Source organism: Panthera leo, chromosome A2 (genome assembly GCF_018350215.1).
Source record: "Panthera leo isolate Ple1 chromosome A2, P.leo_Ple1_pat1.1, whole genome shotgun sequence".
NCBI classification, from domain to species: Eukaryota; Metazoa; Chordata; class Mammalia; order Carnivora; family Felidae; genus Panthera; species Panthera leo.
Window position 1 is genome coordinate 142,867,802 of NC_056680.1, and position 22,907 is coordinate 142,890,708.

Consider the following 22,907-nt stretch of genomic DNA (forward strand, 5'->3'; position numbering starts at 1 on the left):
CATAGACTCTTAAGTACTTTTATTTAGAAAGGAATATTTTAATCACTGTCATAAAATGGAAGACCAGAATCACTTGCCATAAATAGAAAGTGACCTTAAAAATAAATACAATCAGGGCCACCTGAGTGGCTCAGTCAGTTAAGCATCTGACTCTTTGGCTCAGGTCATGGTCTCACAGTTCGTGAGATCAAACCCTGTATTGGGCTCTGTGCTGTGGGCACAGAGCCTGCTTGGGATTCTCTCTCTCTCTCTCTCTCTCTCTCTCTCTCTCTCCTCCTATCTCTGCCCCTCCCCTGCTCATGCTCTCTCTTTCTCTCTCTTGCACAAATATAAATAAATAAATAAATAAATAAATAAATAAATAAATAAATACAAACAAAATGATTATCAAATCCTAGTTAGATTTCCCTCCCCTGTCCAAGGCTCAGAACCTGTGTTTCCCTTTCCCTCTGTTAAAAAAAAAAAGGGGGGGCTGGGCAGGGCGCCTGGGTGGCTCAGTCAGTTGAGCATCCGGCTTTGGCCCAGGTCATGATCTCACGGGCTCTGTGCAACAGCTCAGAGCCTGGAACCTGTTTCAGATTCTGTGTCTCCCTCTCTCTCTGCTCCTCCCCTGCTCATGCTCTGTCTGTCTCGCTCTCTCAAAGATAAACATTAAAAACAAAAAGATTAACAACTGTTATAGAGGCACTAAATACTAGGACCAAAATGAAAGCTTCTGTTTGATGCAATCAAATTGAATTGAAAGGGAGTTGAAAGGTGAATAATTTTCTCATTTCTGACTCACTATTATTTAAATTTTTTTTTAACGTTTATTTATTTTTGAGACAGACAGAGACAGAGCATGAACGGGGGAGGGGCAGAGAGAGAGGGAGACACAGAATCGGAAGCAGGCTCCAGGCTCCGAGCCATCAGCCCAGAGCCCGACGCTGGGCTCGAACTCACGGACCACGAGATCGTGACCTGAGCTGAAGTTGGACGCCCAACCGACTGAGCCACCCAGGCGCCCCATCTGACTCACTCTTATTTAAAGCAGTGTCTACATGCCTCCTAAAATGTTCTCAAATACCAACAGTGATGCCTGACCCCCACTTTGGGGGAAGTGCACCACACTATAATGAGTGCCTGGTTTTTAAATCTGTTGAGAAAAGAAGCTAAAACCACAACATGAGAGAGGTTCCATCTGCACAGAGGAAAATGACCTCAGGTTTTGTAAGTATGTTTCTCCTCAAGAGATATAAAAGAACTTTGTAAAAATTTTAATATAATAAGTGAAGCTTGAGAACACTAGAGACTAGGGCATTTCTTTCCCAGAGAACAGGCCAAAGATATGGAGTGGAATACACTCTTCAGAGAGATAGGACCTTGAGGGTCATTTAAGGCAGGATCTCTTCCTCATCGTTCCATAAACGCATGTACAAACTCGGATGCATGGGTATGCATGTGCATGGAGGCACACACACCCCCCACTCATAGTCTCTTAGGCCCCATTCCCCCAGGTGGCCATCCATCCTCCGCTTGATCGTGCTTGGCCATGGGGCCTCAGCTGACAGCTCCCTCCATTGCTGACATCAGTCCTGTAGTTGAATGAATAGCTTGTTCGCAGACTGTGCCGTGCAGATTGTCTTCCCACAAAACCTTACCCATTTACCTAGGCCGTCTGTCAGCAGGGCAGAGGCAGGGTATGCTCCGTCACCCTTGGAATTTCATTCTAGAGCTGTGCTGTCCCATAGAACGTTTTGTGCTGATGGAAATGTTCTGTAATGTTTACTGTCTGATATGGCAGCCAGGAGATGCATGTGACCTTTGGGCATTTGATATGTAGCTAGTGGGAATGAGGAGTTGGGGTGTTCATTTTACACAAATTTTTGAAATGTTTTGTTTTTGAGAGAGAGAGACAAAGAGAGAGAGCAAGCGGGGGAGAGGCAGAGAGAGAGAGGGAGACACAGAATCTGAAGCAGGCTGCAGGCTCTCAGCTGTCAGCACAGAGCCCAACCCAGGGCTTCAGATTAGCAAACCATGAGATCATGGCCTGAGCCGAAGTCAGTTGCTTAACCAACTGAGCCACCCAGGTGCCCCAGCATTTTACTTAATTTTAGTCACATTAAAATAGTCACATGTGGTTGGTGGCTACTTATTGCAGAGCACAGCCCTAGAGTGTTTGATGAAGATAACTTCTGGATGAGTAGCACTCCCAGATGAGAGAAAACAAACGTGCCCCCACTCCTTTTATCCCGCTTTGTGCCATCAGCCATTATCAGTCCATGCCCCTGCTCTTCAAAAGGGAAAGAATTTGGATATTATTCTTCAAAATATCCCATTCTTTACCCCATTCTCCCCATATTCCCCCTCTTTCTCTACATACCAAGGCTTCCCAGGGGGAGCCAGATTTTTTTTTTTTTTTCAGAGAGACAAAACTGAGAAGATGTGAAACTTACTGCCAAGAAGTTGCAAGCAAACGTGCCCCAGGGGTGTGTATAAAGGGACAGAGTATGAAAAATGGCATTTCCACTCTGCTGCTTTGCAAAAAATACACATGCAATTAAGGAAGTAATGTCTATTTCCTTAGATTAAGGAATTACTGTATATTGTAGTTATGTAAAAGTCCCTTATTTTTGGAGATACCTGTTGGGACTTAAAAGTGACATGCCATGATGTACTATCAGTGTGTGTGTGGGCACAATATGAGTGCATGAGTGTCCACACTAATATAGATACATATCTACATACATATGTAGATATACACCCAGGTAGATGAATATATAGATTAGACAGATTGGGTAGATAGTTCCATAAACATATAGATAAATTAAATAGATGGCAGCTAGATACATACATAGTTACATACATAAAGAGATCATACAGATAGATAGATAGATTGGAAGATAGGAAGATACAAGACAGCTAGCTAGCTAGCTAGATATAGAGCAAACTATATCATTGTTAAAAGTAGGGGTGGGAGTAGAATGTTCACGGGAAAAACACAAACAGGAAGTACTGCTAATTAAAAAAATGCTTTTATTCCTGCCAACTAGAGGCCATTTAAGGCCAGTGTGAGTGGGCATGGCTTTCCCAGCCCCTCCAAACAGGTGCCGCATAGAAGGGGCAGCGAGACAGGACCAGACCGGGTCCACAGATGAGGAGAAAGAGTCACAGGAAGGAAGAGGAACCAGTAATCTGCTTGGGCAGGATGATATTAGATCCTCTCCACCCCAGCTCCTTTCCACTCTGGCCCTCCTCCTTCATTCCAGGCCTTGCAGGGGTGGGGAGCTGGACCAGAGCAAGGCTGCAGGGGCACCAACACTGGCCACGGGGGCAGTGGAAGGAAGGGTAGGAATGGCAAAGCACTACTGAATCCAGGGAGCTCAGCTGCAGGAGGCAGGTGGCCTGCAGAGACAAAGAGAGGGTGAGTTTGGGTTTGTTGCTGTCACCCCACCCCTCAAAGTCACTGGTGGGGAGAGGGACAGATATCAGCTCTCTACCCTGGATATATACACTCACATCCCAATCCAACCCCCTTTTCCTTCTACATCTGTCAGTGGAAATATAGACTCAGTGGGTGTTAGCATCCAACCTTGTAGGCCATGGAAGGAATGAAGAAAGCTGTATCAAGGTTCCCTTGGTGACCCCAACTGGAGATCCATGCCCTCTTGTGGGTCAAGGAGTAAGCCTTCCCCACACCCTGCAGGAGTGAGGCCTGGCCTGTGGATTCTTACCCCAGCAGGGTTTGAGAGAGGCTTGGGGTGGGTTGTCACTCAGACACCTGTCTGGTGCTGTCCCCCAGCACAGCTGATAGCAGGAGGGCCCCAAGGATTCCAGGGCAGGCAGGACTGCTGAAGACACACTCCCAGGGGGCTGCCATGAAAAGCAAGAGGAGACCCTCAGTTGTCAGTGATGCCTCCTATTTAGCAGAACTGGGGCCCCAAGGCTGCTCCCATGCCTCCAACTGTCTCCTGCACAACTCTAGAGGGCACCATTCACATAGTAGACTGTGAGCATGGTGCTTTCTGAAATGTGAATTGTAGGAACCAGGAGCAGTCAGGAATTGGGAGAAGCAGTGAGCCCTTGTCTTCCCCGTTCACAAACTCCCCTCTCTTCCTGGATACCTGTGTGGAGATGATCCCAGGGGAGGCATTGGGCACAGCTGGTACATGGGAAGCACCTACAAGGTGAGAGTAGATCCACTCAGAAGGAGGAATAGGTTTGGGGAGCGGGGAGTAGCGGGGAGGTTCTAAGAAAGGTGGCAACTTCTGGCAGGGATGGGAGGAGATGGATGCTATAACCCTAAACTGCCTTCCTCCCCCAGGCAGGCCCTTGGGAGACTGGGGAAGAAGGATTAAATGTCAGGGATGGTAAACGGTGCAGTGCAGACCTAAAGAGCAGAGACTCTGAATGCTGAGCATCTAACACAGAATCTGGCACGTGGAAGATGCCAAGTAAATGTTTAGTGGATGGATGGATGGATGGTGGATGGATGGATAGTGGAGGGACAGACAGGTGGGTGGGTGGATAGATGGATAGGTGAGTGGATGGATGCATGGATAGATCCATGCATGCATGGATGCATGGAAGGATGGGTGGGTAGATGAGTGGATGGAAGGATGGATGTGCAGGAAAATTACCTGGAATCTGCATTTCCCACTTGAGCTTCTCTTGTCGGCGCCATTTGGCTCTTCGGTTGGAAAACCAGACCTGAAGGAGAGCAGAACGGTGTAGCTGGCTGTGCCCTTCGCTACCTGGCACCTACTGCTCTCATCACATGTTTCTGGTCTGGACCCAGAGCACAGACCCTTCCTCAGACCTGATGTCCCTCCTCCCTGCTCTGGCCTTTGTTCTCTGTCCCCCTCCTCACTTCAAAGGCTTGGAGTGGGGAAGAGAAGAGAGGAATCGGCAGAAGGAGAACAAGGAGGGTCTTGTGTCTGACTTTTTTCTACAAACGAATCTCTTTCCACCTTTTCCCCACCATCTGCCCCTCACCAGAACCCAAAACCACCTCAGCACAGAGTCTTTGTTCTTGCGTTTTGTGCATCTTGTGTGGCAGAGTTCACTCACCCTCACCGTGTCCTCAGGCAGAGAGGTGGCAGCGGCCAGCTTTCCACGGGCCACCGAATCAGGATACTGCCCACGCTGGAACTCTGCAGAGATCGAGGCTCAAGTAGTAAGGTCACAGGGAGAGGAGCAAGGCATGGATCTCCCCCTCAGGCCCCATTCCCACCTGCTATGACCCTAAACTACCCTTCTCCTTAAGGTAAGGCCACCCACAGCCTCCACTTCTCAGCCTTTGCCCACAGGCCACAGGGCCGTTGCCTGTGTCACACCAAGCACCCTTTCACCTGCTGTCTGCCCCAGCCCTGGCACCTTTCTCCAGAGCCTCAGCTTGGCCTGGGGAGAAGATGGTCCGATTCCGGTGGCCAGTCCCTGGGTGGGGACCCCGAGGAACCTCACAGCCACTGCGGGGAGTGTGAGGAACTGGAGTCAAAACATCTGTAAAGGGGGACAGTGGCTTGTAGCGGTTTGTGATGTTTCTTCTCATCAGATGGGGTTCCCAAGGCCCTGGGGCTATGGATAAGGGACAACATGGATATAAGAGCAGAGCCATGCTCATAGGGCATTCACAGTTTCTTGGAGGTTACTAAAGGGGCACTTAGTGGGAGGCACTCCCAATGCCATGGTTGAGTGCATGCTTCGTGTTTGGGGAAACAGCCCAAGGTTGGCCCAGGTTTGCATGATTCCACAGAATGTGAAGAGCACTCTGAGAGGCTGTGCATGAGGCATAGGGAGGGTGTGGGAGGTCCAGCCCTGCCTCTTCCTTGGCAGATCCTGTGAACCTAGGGGCCAGAGGACCTGAGTTCTGTCACAGGACCTGCCAACAACTAGCCGGTAACCTTGCGTAAGCCATTTCTCTTCTCTAAGCTTCAGTTCTTTTCTGCCAGGAGAGAGCAATACTCCTTGCCAGGCCCTCCTTATTGTCTTGTTGTCAGTGAGGGTGATCCAAGAAAGAACAAGAAAGGGCTTTGCCAACTGTAAGATGCTTATGTTTGCTCTGATCATCCCTGTAAAATGCTTACGTTTGCAACTCCAAGACCCACCTGGTGACCTGAGCTGTGCCCAGGGCAGTCGGTGGTCCTCCTGTAGTGCCCGCAGGACTCGGTTGATGGAGGAGACCTGGGGGCGTCAGGGTGTTGAGAGGGGAGGTGGTGCACAGACCCAGGGTTATATCCTGAGGATGTTTCCCCAGTAGCCTTTCTCTCCTCCGTCCTGGCCCACACATCTTTCCCAGGGAAGCCTCCTCTCTTCTCTCCTATCTCGCCACTCCCACTTTACAGAAGGGGGCCCAGCAACCCTGCCCTGCCAGGCTGGAATGGCCTCATTGCCAAGTAAGAAGGGATCTTCTCCCCAGACGGCCTGTTCACCAGCCTTGGTGCAGGGAGGGGAGGGCACTTACACTGGGAGTCTTGTCCTGGGTGCAAAGCCCTTCAGCACAGAGCTGGCGTTGGATCTCCCAGGCAAAGAGGGCAGGGCGCTCACCCTTCAGCTGGGCAATTCGAGCCACCACAGGGGGTGTGGCCAGTCGGGGTTTGCTTCCCCCAATCCCCTTGGGCTCCAAGACACCTGTGCGGTAGTAACGCGCTAGGATCTTGCTCACACAGCCATTAGATACCTGGGTCAGATAAGAAGCAAGGACAGGTAAGGCATGATGGGCAGAGGGTGAGTGTCCCTAGGGCAGCAGGAGGCCCCAAGGCAAAGAATTCAGCCTCACCTTTGGGAGCCTGAAGCTCCCCATCCCAGGCCCCAAGAGGGTCTTCTAGGAAGTAGCCCAAGCCTCGAAAGCCCTCAGAGTCTGCAACAGCCTCAGACTTGCCTTAAGAGGGTGCTTTGTTCCTGCTTCTTGTCCCCATCACCTGGTAAAGCATACTACCTTAAGGCTCCGTGAGATGTCGCAGGGCCGCATCCCGCTGACTGCCAGCCGCACAATCTGCTGCCGGGTGTCCAGGGGCAGGGGCCGGCCGTTCACAAAAAGCCCCCCCAGCTGATTCACACTGCTGGTCCCTGGGCATGAGAAGGAGGCATCCACACATCTCCCCTCTCCCCGGCCCACCTGTGGCAAGGAGGACCCTCTTGGGGAGGGTTACTCAGGCCCCTCAAGTCTGGTTTCCCACCACACAGAAAGTCCTCTCCCCAGGGGACTGCTCCCCTTCTGCTCCCAGGGTCCCCCAGCTCTCACTTTCTTTGGGAGGTGGCTCATAGTTGAGTCTTTGCTTTGGGGCCATTTGCACTGACCCCACTGATCTAAGGGAAGCAGGGTGGACCAGAGAGGGAGTGACTGAACCAAACTCCCCCAGAACACTGGCCAAGGGCATGGAAACCATGTGGATGAAAGCAGGGCCCTGAGATATACCTTCCCTCCTTGCACCAACCTGTTCTTCCCACTTCTCCCAGGTGTCTTACCATCCTGTGGCATGTTCCAGGCTGACACTTCTCACAGAAGGGCAGGAACTGGGAAGACTGGGGAGAGGGGTTCCTCCTGGCAGCTCCTTCTTTGGTCTTGGAGCTCGGTCTACAATGATTGAGGTTATTTGGGTGAAATCTCTTGCTCAGAACCGTCTTGGGTTGTAGTGTTTTGTGATAGAGGGCCATGTTTCTAAAATTTGCCAGAAGGTTGGCTGAGAAAATCCAAATTCTCTTTACTTATGCCCTTCTGTGATGAACTAATACATCACAGGGCGAGCAGAGGACTGGATCTTTCTGGATGACCTGATAAGGGCCTGGAGGGTGAGAGGGTTCTCACTTCTCACACATTCATTATAAGAATCCAGGGAGGTGGAAAAGGATTATGCTCCCAAACGCTCATGCCTTTCCCTTTTGCAAATGGACACCTGTTGTCTCTGATCCCTCAAAAGCCTTCTCAGCACTTGGGCCTCCTAAGTTCAGTCTCAATAGGGTCAAAACCCAAACCTTAGAATATTCTGCCCAGCCAGAAGAGGGCAATCAGTGACCAAAGATCCCCATTGCCTTGGTCTGAGGTTAGAGACCAGGTTCAAGACTCTGCCTTCACTATCAGGAAGCTATTAAGGTTAGTTTCTCCAAACCACCAACCAGAAAGCTTTCCTCAGAAAACTTCCCCTGGGAGGCCTTGCTCCTGACTTTTTTTGTACTCTCCAGGGGGACCTCTGGGGAAACACAGGGGCTCTGTCCTCGCCCCCCCCCCCACCTTGCCCTGGGGAATCGAGGTTCTCGTTCCACCCACTGGAAGTATTGATGAACAAGCATGAATTCTTGGCTTCTCTCAGAAGACACATCTCTTGGCATCTTCTAACCTGCTGAGGTTGTTGTTCTTATTAACTCTGGAGAGTTCTAGATCTCACAGAGAAGGAGCTTCACTCTCAGAGACAAATTCCTTGGGATCAGACACTCACTCGTTGAACTAACACTTATGGAAAGCATGTTGAAGGCAGAGAGCGAGGAATAGGAGAGAGCTGCATGGTGACACAATACATTGTGAGGACAGGAGAGTCTCTGAGCAGCAAGGGACGCTTTGTCTCTCTTGCTTTCCTCAGCAAGTAACAGGAGTTGAAACCACCTCTTTTCATGCCTGGAACCCTGGCAGGGCTAGAGGTCACCCCAGGAAATAGCTTGTGCATAGAACTTTCTGTAATAACTATGCCATCTTGGCTCAGTTAACTAATCTGCAATTATTTGCTGAATAAAGTATTAACCATCAGCACATTGCTGGTTGTTCAGGATGAAGGGAGTGAAAAGAAAGGAACAAGGGTTTTGCCCTCCAAGAGATTACAGTGCAGCCGGGAAGAGGAGAGAAGCGCAGGGGGGAAACAGGGAACTCACAGATCATGGCATCCGGAGCCGCTTTTCAACTCGGTGGCTGAATTGGCTTTTACTCACTCCTCTCCAGACACATTCCCCTTTGAGCTCTCATCTTTCCAGAAAGTCAGGAAAGAAGGCAGAGATCTTTCCAAAAAGAAAGCTGAGGCACGGACCGGCATTCCCACAAATCAGGGACCACCCAGGGAACAAAACTCAAGGAGGGTTAGTTAGAAGCCAGTCCCTCACCAGAAGACAACATTTCCAACTCCTCATCGTGGGGCTCTTTCTCTGTCCCCAACCCTGCTTCCCATAGGTGCGATTGCCGGCTAAGCAATGGAGAGAGGAGAGTCAAGAATGCAAAGGGCTCTGTCGGGGCAGTGGGATATGGGAGCTCAGGATATCAGCCAAGCCTTTGAAATGACTGTGTGCCCTCTAAGTGACCAGAGCTCAGAGGAGGAGGGGGGACTCAGGTTCCACATCCAAACTTAAATCATCTCCAAATGTAAAATTCACAAACAGAAACCCCTTTCCCAACAGCCACCCACTCCTTCCCAGCACTCATAATAACTTGTCTGGTAAAAGACCTGGTGCTCGCAAGTTGGAAAAGCAGGGTAGGAGTTGGAGAGGCAGGAAGGCGCTAGGCTGCAAAGACAGAAGGGGAGAGAAGTTGGCTTGGTCACACAAAGACATGGAGACAGCATGGGAGGCAGAGCAGACAATGAGCTGTAGGTGAGCTACCTGTGTGGAGGCAATGAGGTGGGTGCTTCAGTGGGAGGGTCTCAGTCTCCTATGCTGGCCTCCTGAGACCCCTGCAGGTTCCAGGGGTGATGGTGGTCTGGTCCTAGTAACAGCCTCCACTCTGCTCCTGCTTCAGTCCTGCCAGGGGGTCCAGAGCTACAGAGAGCCCGTGCTCAGGAACAGAGGGCGGCCTTCTGGGAGCAGCCAGTGATGTCACAGGCCATGAGCAGAGGAGAGAGGAGGAGGGAGGTGTGCATGGGGCTGACAGACACCGGCCCCGAGGCAGAGCAAACCACAGCCACTGACCCATTCTGTCCTTCCATGGGAAGTCCTCAGAGCCCACCTTGTGTCTACCTGCCACCATAAAGCAGGTACAGAGCCATCTTCCATGCAGGCCCCCCTGGACCCAGAGTGCACCCACTCAGGGGCCAGTACTCCTGAAGGGAATGGAGAATATGGAGATGGGGGAATTTCAGACTATATCCTCAAGGCTTGGAATGCACAGAAGCCCAAGGGGGACTTCCAGAACCACAGACAGCTTCCCAGCCAGAATGTACACGCCAGGGGTTTGGGATCAACTCCTGGGTCTTGTGTGTATTACTAGCAAAGATAAATGGGTATACAGACTGATACCGAATACTGGCCAAGTTGACCTCTAACTCTCCGAGAGAACGATGGTACATGTAGAAAAGCACGTGTCACACAGCACCAGCTCTCTCCACAGAGCATCTTCACCAATGCTCCAATTGGCTCCTTGACTGAGGTGACACCAAGGGTGAATTTTTGCCTAGAAATAGGGGGACCCTCGACTCTAGAACCCTGGCAACAGTGGTGATGGTAATGAGCCTCTAAGGGTAGTTAGGATGTAGGTGGGGTGTTTACGAGGAGGAATGCAGCTTGGTTTTTATTCTCTCCATCTCTAGATGTTAGCAGGCTCCATTCTACTAGGGATTTGGTGCTATTAAACTCTATGTTATAAATGACACTCCTGTTTCCACAGAGGACACCAAAGGTTATCTGGATCACTGTTGGGGTGGGGGAAACCAGTAGTTGGCTAGGTGGTTCTTCCGGAGTGGGATGCTGCAGGTGAAAGAAACACAGCCCTAGCGATGGAAGCTTCATGGCCACCATGGTTTTGGGCAGATCCTTCATGAAGGAATCAACACGGGAAGTCCTTTGGGTCCATTCCATACCTTGGATTCTGTGAAACCCTCTCAGAAGTCAGGCTGAAAGTAAGTAGGGTGTAGGGCAATAAGAGTAGCCCCAGAGGGTGGAAGAATGGATTTCGCTGGCCAGTGCTCTGGTTTGGGGGAGGAATGGGGTGGGTTGTTGTACATTCAGCTTGATCCTTGGATTGAGAACACTTGTTCTCAAAACAGGGCCAAATGTGTCACAGAAATGGATTTTCTGTCTTACCCCCATTTGTACTCCCCTCCTCTTCCAGCCTCCTTCAGCACCCTCAGGCTGGCCTAGAGCCCCTGGCCATGGGGGGAGACTGTAGCACGTGGCTTTTGCATCGTGGGTAGGACAGCACATACTCTAGTGCCCATAGAGCCCATTCAATCTCTGGGCAGCTGGGTCGGCTGCTCACTCTACTCAGCCATGCCTGGGTGAGAGAGGGTCCCATGGAAGTCCTGCCCTTAGTCCTCCTTTTCTGCCTCATCCCTTCCCCCCACATCTGCCCCTGATCTGGGGGCGCAAGTCCTGACCCGCTATTCTCATAGACAGCTGCATGAGGGTGGAGATAGGGGTATCAGGGGGAGAAGGGACAAGCCCTGGCAGATGGTGGTGGCAGCGATTTCCCCCATAAACTACCCTCTCCCCCCCCCCCACCTTTACAACACGCTCTTGGGTCTGAACAAACAGAGTCTTTCGACCCAGAGATGATGAGGGGAGGGAAAAGAGAGGAAGGGCCCTGGCAGGGGGGCCTAGCCTGCCCAAAGGCTCAGCCACTCAGCCCTCTGCCCAGCGCACCAGACTGTTTGAGGAGCAAATATCTGCCCTCACCGTCTGACTCTCTCAACCTCCCCCACCAGGTTTGGGGCTAATTGTCCCTCATTAGCTAGGCCCAGGCTGCTACCAGCCCCCGCCATCTGCTCGAAATTATACATTAACTCAGAGGTCTTGCCACCCGCCAGCCAGGCTGTGCGCCCCTCTCCAGGCCACCCGTGGCCATTCCAGCCTGTCCCTCACCCTGATGCAGAGCCCCAACTGCTGGCTTCTTCTGCCCTCAGGACCTCCAAGTATAAAGCCCAGTGGCTGTGGGAAAAGATCTGTCCTCAGGAGAGGTGGCAGGAAGTCCCCTGCCCTCCTCAAGGGGCCAGAAGACAAGACAGGCTCGTGCGTAAAGCTGGAGAGGGCAGGGCGCAGCCAGTGCGGAGTCCGGGGCGGGCGGCTTTGGTCTGACGCCTCACCGGGGGTTTCTGGCACTCACGGGGGGAGGTAACACCAATTCCAGGCTGTTTCCACCCCTCTCTGTGGCATCTGTTAGTAGGCTGTGGGGTTCTGTCTCGCATCTTCCCTCTCTCCAGCAAGCACCATCTCATACCAACCCTCAGCTTTCCAGAACGCACTGTTAACCGCCACCTCTCCAAAATCCCTCTCTGGGAGCGCCTGCCTCCTGGTTTAAGGTCACTAGTTTCCTTGCTACAAAAACATGGGGAATCTTCAAGTGCTCTGGATATTCCTAGGCTTGACATTGAATTTGCAACCCCTCCTCACCCTCAAAACTTGATGTAGTCATCCTGCTCTCCCCCCCCAGACCCTGCTCTTTTTCACTCAGTTTCTACAACGCTATCTGGCTCCCTCCCTCCCAATGCGCCTGGGAGGCAGTGAAGAGCCCATCCTCACAACTGTGGCTTTGAACTGGGGCACAGAAAATGCCCCTCTTGCCCAACGTCCTTTTTACCATGAGCCCCTAGCTTCTGAGCTCAACCCTTCCCCATGTTTCTCTCAGGACTGGGCTTCGCTGGGTAGGGTGGGGAATCTGCACTCCCCTGGAGAGAGCCGGAGAGTTCAAACGTTAGAACCAAGTGCCTAGGGAGGCCAGGCAAGGAAACCCACGGGGACGTGAAGGGCAGGCGAGGAAGAGCCCAGCCCAGAGCCACCGGGACCAGCACTGCGCGCGCCTCAGACCCCAGCCGACCGGGGCGCTCAGATAATGCTCTGCGCGCAGCCTGTGGCGTGCGTGTTCGGGTCCGCATGCGCACCAGCCCTGCCAGTGGGGAAGGGCACCAGCCCTGCCAGTGGGGAAGGGCACCAGCCCTGGGGAAGGCGCTGCGCTCGGGCTGGGCCTTCACACCCACCCGGTAACCTGAAATCCAGTCTGTTCCCAGGAGACCGGCAGCTCCATGCTCCCCAAAGCTTCCCTCCTCACCCCCCCCTCCCCCCGCCAGGTTGCAAGGGATAGGGGATCTGGGAAGGCAGAATAGCAGGCCAGGGTTTTAAGTACACTTGATAACCTTTATGTTTTTAGAGCAGTGCTAGATTTCAGAGAGCTTTCAAAGATAATACAGAGAGTCCTCATATACCTCACACCCAGGTTCCCTGATTATTAATATCTTACATTAATATTGTATATTTGTGGTAATTAATAAACCAACATTGATATGTTATTATTAGCTAAAACCTATTCTGTATTCAGATTTCCTCAGGTTTTCCCCTTTCCGGGAGCCATCCAGGACCCCGCTTTACATTTACCTGCCATGTATCCTTGGGCTTCTCTTGGCTGTGACAATTTCTGTTTCTTTTCTTGTTTTTGGTAACTTTGAAAATTTTGTAGAACTTCCTTCCATTGGGATTTGTCTGATTTCTTTCTTTCTTTTTTTTTTTTTTTTTGAGAGAGAGAGAGGGTGTGCACATGGGTGTGTGCAAGTTGGGGAGAGGGGGAGAGAGGCAGAAGGGCATAGGGAGAGAGAGCGCGCACGCGCGCACTCGAAATTCCCAAGCAGCCTCTTTGTTCAGCACAGAGCCTGTTGCGGGCTCCACCCCAGGACTCTGGGATCATGACCTGAGCTGAACTGGACTACCCAGGAGTCCCTAATGTTTTCCTAATGGTTACACTGGGCTTATGAGTTTTGAGGAAGACCAGAAAAGGTAAGTGCCATTCTCATCACATTATGGATGGTAAGGGTACATGTTGTCAGGGACTCCCGGGTGGCTCAGTCGGTTAAGCTTCCGACTTTGGCTCAGGTCATGATCTTGCAGTTTGTGGGTTCAAGCCCCGCGTCGGGCTCTGTACTGACAGCTCAGAGCCTGGAGCGTGCTTCAGATTCTGTGTCTTCCTCTCTCTGCCCCTCCCCCCTCCCCCTCCTCCCCCTCCCCTGCTTGTGCTCTGTCTCTCCCCCCCCCCCCAAAAAATAAATTTTTTAAAAAAGAGTACATGCTGTCAAATGACGGATCTCTTTTGATGTTGACCTTGATCACCTGGCTGAGGTAGCGTTTGTCAGGTGTCTCCACTGAAGTTACTCATGTGCCTCCTTTCCGTATAGTGCTTTTCTGAAGAAAGTCCTCACACGTGGGGGGGGAGTTATGTTTTCAGCTCAAGGGTGGAGTATCCACATAAATCGTTGGGATTTCTGCTGCCCAGGAGATTTCTCTCTTCCCTCTCATTTATTTATTCAATAATTTCTTTATATCAATATGGATTTGTGGATAATTATTTTATTCTTTGCATTATAATCCAGCGTACTACTTTATTTTGTTGCTCAAATTGTTCCAACTTTGGCCATTAGGAGCTCTTTCAGTTTGACCCCTGTATCCCTTTGGCATAGCCCCATTATTGTGGAGTTTGGTTTTTATCTCGAGCCTGTGTGTGTGTTTCCTTACTTTTTGGTGCTGGAAGAGGACCCAGGCTTATCTTGTATATTTCCTGCCCCAGGGCTAGACTCAGCCATTTCTCCGGGAATCCTGGGACCTTTTGTTGAAGAATGGTGTGAGAAATAAAGATCTGGTACTAGATAACGTTTGCTGCTATTGGGGTGTCAGTGTTTCGAGGTTCTCTCAGGTGACAGAGCAGAGAAATGGATGTGTGTGGACTAACCAGTGTCTATAGACATGTCTATAAATAGTTCTATATGTAACCATTTGAATCTATATTAAACTACACGCGTTTAACTAAATGTGATGTCTCCAGCTCTGATCCATTATTACATGGATCCTCCCCTCCTAGTTTCTGTGAACTCTTGCATAATATTGATGTACAACTTACTTTCTGTTCGTCTTACAGACTCCACTCATTTCCAAAGATACCTAAATCAGCACCTTTTCCCGCACTCCCTTCACTGAAGCTGTTCCACACATTTGCAATACAGTTAGATTATTTTGTCACATTCTGGATTTCGTCTTAGGAGCCCCTGACATCTACATCATTTTTTAAAAGTTTGCATACATTAAGGTTCACTCTTTGTGCTAGAAAGTCCTATAGTATGTGATAAATGCATACTGTTATGTATCCACAAGTACAGTTATTGTACAGAGTAGTTTCACCACCCTGAGAAATCCTCAGTGCTCCACCTATTCGACCCTCCTCCCTGCCCCCAAGCCCCTGGCAACCACTGATCTTTTTACTATCACTATAGTTTTGCCTTTTCTAGAATGCCGTGTAAGGGAGCCATGCAGTATATAGCCTTTTCAGACTGGCTTCTTTAACTTAGCAATATGCATTTAAGTTTCCACCATGTCTTTTCACCGCTTGATAGCTTATTTCTTTTTAGTGCTGAATAATATTCCACTGTCTATATATACCACAGTTTCACTCTCCATTCACCTATTGAAGGACATCTTGCTTGCTTTCAAGATTTGGCAATTATGACTGAAGCTGCTACAAACATCTATGTGCAGGGTTTTTTGTGGACGTAAACTTTTAGCTCCTTTTGGTAAATAACAAGGAGCACAATTGCTGGACCATAGAGTAAGAGTAGTTTTGTAAGTAACTGCCAAACTGCCTTCCAAAGTGGCTGTACCATTTTGCATCCCACCAACAATGACTGAGTTTTTGTTGCTCTGCGTCTTTTCTAACGTTTGGTGTTGTCAGTGGTCCAGAGTTTGGCAATTCTGTGTTGTGGTATCTCATTATTGTTTTAATTTGCATTTCCCTGATGACCTGTGATGTGCATTATCTTGTCATATGCTTATTTGCCGTCTGTGTATATTTTTTGGTTGGGGGGGGATCTGTTAAGGTCTTTGGCCCATTTTTTCATCAGATTGTCTCTTATCGTTGAGTTTTAAGTGTTCTTTGGATATTTTGGATAATGGTCCTTTATCAGATGTGTCTTTGGCAAATATTTTCTAACAGTTTGTGGCTTATCTTCTAATTTTTTGACATTGTCAAAATTTGCGATGTTGTTGACAATAAAATTGAAAATTTTATTTTCAATTGTAATAAAATCCAGTTTATCAATTATTTCTTTTGTGGATCGTATTTTAGATGTTGTATCTAAAAAGATATCACCATACTTATAGACTTCATTTTTTTAGAGCAGTTTTAAGTTCACAGCAAAATTAAGAGGAAGGCACAGGAATTTCCTGCAGACCCCCTACCCTCCACAAGGCATAGCCTCCCCTATTTTCAGTATCCCCCATTTGTTACAACTGATGAACCTAAGCTGTAGATTGTGTGGATATTCTTTATCAGGTTGAAGTAGTTTCTCTGTAATCCTAGTTTCCTGAGAGTTTTTATCATGAATGGATTTTGTTAAATGCTTTTTCTACGTCAGTTGGTACAACTTTTTTTATTCTGTAGCCTACTGATGTGGTGGATCATATTGATTAATCTTTAAAATGTTGAACCAGCTTTGCATACCTGGAATAAATCCACTTGGTCACGGTGTACAATTCTTTTTATACATTACTGGGTTCAGTTTGCTGATATTTTGTTGAGGATATGTTAATAAGACATATTGGTCTTCAGTTTTCCTTTCTTTTATGTCTTTATCTCCTTGGGTATTAGGGTAATTAATTTTGGTCTCCTACATTGAGTTAGGAGGTGTTCCCTCAGATAGCCAACTTTGAGAATGAAGGCATAGTCTGTAACTATAGTTACAGTAACTATAGTCTGTGTAGTTAGAGTAACTATAGTCTGTAACAAGCGGATGTAACTCAGGCTGAAAGAGACACACAAAGCTCGTCTCCTGTAAGTGCATCCAGGGCAGTTCGACTCAGTAATTAACAGTGGGACCTTTCTATCCATCAAACCTCAATTCCTATCCTATCCCTGCTATGTTAACGGCATGATCTTGGACCAATTCACTGTTAATTTAACAAATGATTATTGAACACCTACTATGTGCCAGACACTGGGGATAGTGGCAGGGAATAGTCAGAGAAAGACGCTTACCATGTGATTTCACTCATATGTGGAATTTAAGAAACAAAACAAATGAGCAAGGGAAAAGAAAATAAGAGAAAGAGAGAGAGAGAGAAACAAGCCAAGAAACAGACTACAGAGAACAAACTTATGGTTACCAGAGAGAAAGGGGGGTGGGTGAAACAGATGATGGGGGATTAAGTAATGTACTTGTCAGGGCGCCTGGGTGGCTCAGTCGGTTAAGCAGTTAAGCTTTTGATTCTTGATTTCAGCTCAGATCATGATCTCATGGTTCATGATTAGTTCAAGCCCCCAGTTCAAGTCTGCTTCGGATTCTCTCTCTGCCCCTCCCCTCCCATGCTGCCCCACACGCTCTCTCTCTCTCAAAATAAGTAAACACACTTTAAATGAAATAAAAGAAAAAAGAAGTACACTTGTGATGAGCACTGGGTTATGTATGGAATTATTGAATCACTATATTGTGCTTCTGAAACTAGTAAAACACTGTATGTTAACTATACTGGAATTAAAATTTAAATTAAATTAAATTAAATTAAATTAAGAATATAGGGGAGCCTGGGTGGCTCAGTAGGTTTATTATCCGACTCTTGATGTCGGCTCAGGACTTGACCTCATGGGTAGTGGGATCGAGCCCTGTGTTGGGCTCTGCACTGACAGTGCAGAGCCTGCTTGGGATTCTCTCGCTACCCCTCTCTCTACCCCTCCCTCAATCGCGCGTGCTCTCTCTCTCAAAATAAAGAAATAAACTTTAAAAAAAATTAAAAAAGAAAAAGACTAATCCTAGCCCTCTTGGAACGTGTCTTTTTTTTTGGCTTACATCTTAAAAATTTCTGTGCTTCAGTTTCCACATCTTTAAAATGGGACTATGGTAGTACCTACCTTGTAGGACTGTTGTATTATATAAGTTAATATACATAAAGAACATTCTATATGAGTATTATATTATTATTGTTATTACTGTTATTACCACTACTGTTGTATTCCAGTAAGTAATACCATTATCTGTTGACTGAGTTCAGTAGTTCTAGTCTAGGAAATTCCTAGTGCCCCCCGCCCCCCACTTGTTGCCCTTACTCTGCACTCCTGTCATTTCTGCCTATATGCTTCTTCAGTTGACCCTCCTGATCTCTGGGCGCATGAAGCCTATTGTATGAAATTCCTTCTCTGACCTAGAGTTACCTTACTGGGAGGTAGTTGAGTGGCTATCTTTCTGCTGCCTTTGAAATACACTAAAAGTTTTGCATTTTTGAAAGGGAGGGGGTGAGGAACAAAAGTCATCAGTGATCCAAGGTCTTTGCTTGTATGTTTTCTGAAGGTTGTGGGCGCTTGGTCGGGCCTAGGACAGAGTGAGAGGGGACTGTGTTACTTTAATCTAGCCATCACTGAAACTAGATCTGTAACAAGTCCTACGTGAGAGAGCTCAGTGCTCCCACTTGGGTAACTTTCCACTGCTTTGCAAGACCAAAGGCAATGGGGAGAAAACTCCCTCCCTAAGGATAAGGATCTTACCTCTGTCCCAGAAATCCAGAGCTCTTAATCTTTTTTTTTTTTTTAAATGTTTATTTATTTTTGAGACAGAGAGAGACAGAACATGAGCAGGGGAGGGGCAGAGAGAAAGGGAGATACAGAATCCGAAACAGGCTCCAGGCTCCGAGCCGTCAGCACAGAGCCTGACGCGGGGCTCGAACTCACGAACTGTGAGATCATGACCTGAGCCGAAGTCGGACGCTTAACCGACTGAGCCACCCAGGCGCCCCAAGAGCTCTTAATCTTTAATGTGCCTCCAAAGACCTCCCAAGCAACACCTGCTCGGGCCAACAGAAGTCACTACCCTATCCAGAGATCAAGCTATGTAAAGACAGGTGGTTGTAAAGAAAGTCTCATTATTGTCTCTGGCTTGGCACCATCAGACACAATAACCAGACTCTGGATGGTCCATGGTCCCAGGTTTCATTGTCAGCCCACCTGGCATCCCCTTTGCCAGCATCCTCAGCTCACCTGGACCATCCTTTCTGGTCCTCGGGTCCACTCACTCTTGGTTCTACATCAAACTGCCCTCACTTTCAAGTCTCCACTATCTGGAATCAATGATTTTAGCCTTCCCTGCATTGCAACACATTCCCCGCCCCCCCCCCCCTTCTTTTTTTCCTGGAAGACATGCAGCACTAATGCTTAGGGGAAGCCTCTGTTTATTCTCTAGTTTGCTTTCCTTCTCCCACTCCCCAGCATGTAGAGCGCCCACTGCAGCCCTGATTTACTCCACCCACTATGCCGCTTTCTCTTCAGTCACCTGGCACCTTGAGTTCTTTCTGTCTCTTAGTTTTCATTATATTTTTTTATAATTCAATGTATAATAATAATTGCTCCAACCAAACGGTGGTTGGAGAGAAAGCTGGGTATTGCTGCTTGACCCCGCTGAGATCAGTCACTTGGGAGCCTGGCAGATGGAGGAGGCGGCCCTCTGTGTCTGCAGGCGGGCTCCCCCTGCAGCCTGCCCAGCGCAATGCGTTTGGTGCGGACAGCCTGACAGTAGCTATGGGTGACCCAGAAAGATCCCATCTCACCTGAAAGCCTGAGCAGAGTGACTGTCAGGGGAGTGAGCAGTAGGTCAGAAGGGTCAAAGAAGATACACACTTGGGAATGACTTGGCCGCTGCGAGCGCCCTGAAGCACCAGGTCCCCTCCAACCCCACTTTCTCCCAGATCTACTCCCCACATCTTGCATCACGTGTCTTTCTGCCTCCAGGGATGGAATTGAAAAGACAGACTCTGGAACCCAACAGAGTAAAATCTTTGGGGTATTATCGTCACTGTTAGAGGAAGCAGGTTTGAGAATAGAATTCCTCCCTCATTTTTTTTTTTTCAAAAGAAAGCAGGGAATTTATTTTAAAACAACCAGTACAAATATCAGCCAAATTATCTAATATAAATGCCCAAAGGTATTAATCTTGGTAACTCAGAAAAGAAAATTGTAATTATGTAGGATCAGTAAAAATGTTGATTTTACCTCTGGTGATTTTCTTTTTCCATCGCATGAAAATATACATGACATAAAGCTTACCACTTTAACCATTTCTTAAATGTGTGTAAGTGTGCAGTTCAGTGGCATTAAGCCCATTCACAATGTCATATCATCACTCTCCATTTCCAGAACTTTTCATCATCCTAATTTCTGCACCCATTAAATAGTAATTCTGCATTCCTCCCTCCCCCAAGCCTTGGAGCTCCACACTACTTTCTCTCCATGAATTTGCCTATTCTGGGCACCACGTGTAAGTGGGATCATGCAATATTTGTCCTTTTATGTCTGGCTCATTTCGTTTGGCGTGACGTTTTTGAGAAGGAAGCTCTTGAACGTGCTTCCATGTTCCCTCCTCCTCATTACCTTGGTGTCAAAAACTTAAAGCTGTTTTGGGGATTGCTGCTGGAGGCTTGAGGAAGAATGGAGGTGTCAGTTTATGAAGATAATGGGTAAAAACAAAGCAAGTCTGTAAAGATGTCAGTGTATGAAACAAGAGCCAATGCCCTTATAGGTCTGAGTTCATATATCTTGAGTACTGGGAGAACCCCAGCTGAGAGAGAAGACAAGGCCAGAGACTGTAACAAAATACCACAAACTGGGAGGCTTAAACAACATAAATTTATCTTCTCATAGTTCTGGAGGCTAGAAGTCTGACATCAAGGTGTAAGCAGGGCCACGCTGCCTCTGCGGCTCTGGGGCAGGACCTGTCTTAGGTCTTTCTCCAAGCTTCTGGTAGTTCATTGGCTTGTGGCTGCATAACTCCCGTGTTCACATGGTGTTCTTCCCGTGTATCTATCTCCTCGCAAGGCATTTTTCATTAGGACACCTGTCATATTGGTGTCTACCATACTCCGGGATGACCTAATTTTAATGAAACTACATCTACAATGACCCTGTCTCCACGTACAGTCACATTCTAAGGTATTGGGGGCAAGGGCTTCATCACATGAATTTTGTGGGGGACACAGTTCAACCCATAGCAAGACCGATTCCATTGTTTCAATCAGAACCTTTCCTAAGGTAACCTCTGAGCACTGAGGCCTGGAGAGAGATAATTAGGCCAGGAAGGACCTAAGGTAAGGAGGAGATCAGGAGCTATCCAGGGTCCATATGATAAAAAGTCCTCCAGTTAACTGACTGCATCCTGCAAACACCTTGACCATCCTATGACATCTGGAATATGTGACTTGGGATGGAGAAAGAGGACGTGAGCTAAGCACCGGGCACGCCCTGCCAACAAGGCTTTGCTGGGCAGCCAGAGGGGAGTATTTGGCCATCAAGAGGGGGCAAAAGCCCTGGATGTGGGGATAGAGCTGGAACAAGCAAGGACTATTAAAGCAAATCTCCTCCTTAAAAATCATTCCCAGGAGTTCCAAACCTTCTCAGATATTGTCAGCTCTGCCTGAACCCAAGAGGGAATTTAGAGGAGATTCCCTCTAATCTCGCTGTGTAGGAACAGAAAATTCTTTGGCAGAAAAAGGACAATCAAGTTGGAGAAAATGGAAAAAAATTTCCCAAGGAGCTAGATAAGTTTCTGTAGGAGGAGCACAGAGAATTGCCACAGCGGCTGGCAACAATGACTCACCTCACCAGCATTTTTTTTCTAGGACTGAAATGAAAAGGATCATTTGATGGGGAAAATAAAAGATAAGCAGGAAGCCTTGTGAAGTAAGAAACAAATGGGCAGATAAATAAGGTGAATGTTATTAAATGGAAGTCTTTGACAAAGACTTCAACCTTTGGGTGGGGTGGGATGGACTCCTAAGGCTTCCAAAACAATGCTTCGTGAATAGATTAGCTGATAGAAGGATTAAGATCTTGAATTTAGTAGTCAAACGGAGCTGAGCTGGAATCCTGTCCTGAGCCTCAATGTTATTGTCTTTACAATGGAAACATTCCCCCATGGGATTATTTTAGCAATTTCAGGAGATAATATAATATATTCAAAATACCTAGCACTATGCCTCCTACATTGTAGAGACTGAATAAAAGGTAGTGTTTGTAATTTACAGAAGCACCAACAGAAGGCAACAAGAAGCTTCCTTGTTACCAAAAACGATGAACATGTGGGTTACGCAGGCATACTGAAGTGATGTCATACAAAATCAGGCTAAACAAACAGCTCAAGTGGGAAAGAGTCTTCTGCAGTTTTTCTAGGCTGATGGTTTACAATCACATGGGGCTCACTCCTATTCATTCTCCCTCATCTGGGTGGATGCTGAGCTAAAAGCTAGAAAGGTGTAGCTATCAATCATTCTGCCACTGGGGAGAAGCAATTTGCTCTTTTTCCATGGTGTTCTCTGGATTGTGCTGGCCAGTAGGCAGGGCTGGTGCAACTGAGTCCTGCAGAGTGGCCACAACACTGTCTGAATGAGTGATCAGGGCTGAATTTCTGGGCTTTTCTATAGCATTGTAAGCCGGCACCCCCCAGAGGAGTGCTGACTCTTAAAAATGCTCTCCCTACAGAGGCTGGGGGTGGGAGGGAGGTGAGGTCCTCTGTGAGCACCCAAACACTTCAACATTGCCTTGTTGGAGAAAAACTCTTCAGTACCACCTGCTTCCTAACCTCCTAACCAATTACAACCCTTTTCTCTTAGCATTTATTATGCTCCCACTATGGTTTTTTCTTTTTTTATAATTTTTTTTTTAGTTTATTTATTTATTTATTTATTTATTTTTTTAATTTTTTTTTTCAACGTTTTTTATTTATTTTTGGGACAGAGAGAGACAGAGCATGAACGGGGGAGGGGCAGAGAGAGAGGGAGACACAGAATCGGAAACAGGCTCCAGGCTCCAAGCCATCAGCTCAGAGCCTGACGCGGGGCTCGAACTCACAGACCGCGAGATTATTTATTTATTTTGAGAGAGACAGAGACACCAGGAGTGCAGGAGGGGCGGAGAGAGAGAGAGGGAGAGAGAGAATCTCAAGCAGACTCTGCACGGTCAGCACAGAGCCCGACATGGGGCTTGAACCCATGAAACCGTGAGATCATGATCTGAG

The 22,907-nt window shown here is 48.0% G+C and overlaps 1 protein-coding gene across 1 annotated transcript; it reads right to left on the reverse strand.

Annotated features, from left to right (window-relative positions):
* Positions 1-3,065: 3,065 nt before the first annotated feature.
* PAX4 (paired box 4) lies at positions 3,066-7,498 on the reverse strand. Its single transcript, XM_042927632.1, is given in 11 exon segments — positions 3,066-3,369; positions 3,371-3,384; positions 3,714-3,852; positions 4,104-4,159; positions 4,620-4,689; positions 5,050-5,132; positions 5,356-5,481; positions 6,087-6,162; positions 6,443-6,658; positions 6,917-7,047; positions 7,447-7,498. Coding segments are annotated over 11 exon segments (1,146 nt in total). The 5' UTR covers positions 7,460-7,498; the 3' UTR covers positions 3,066-3,147.
* Positions 7,499-22,907: the final 15,409 nt, after the last annotated feature.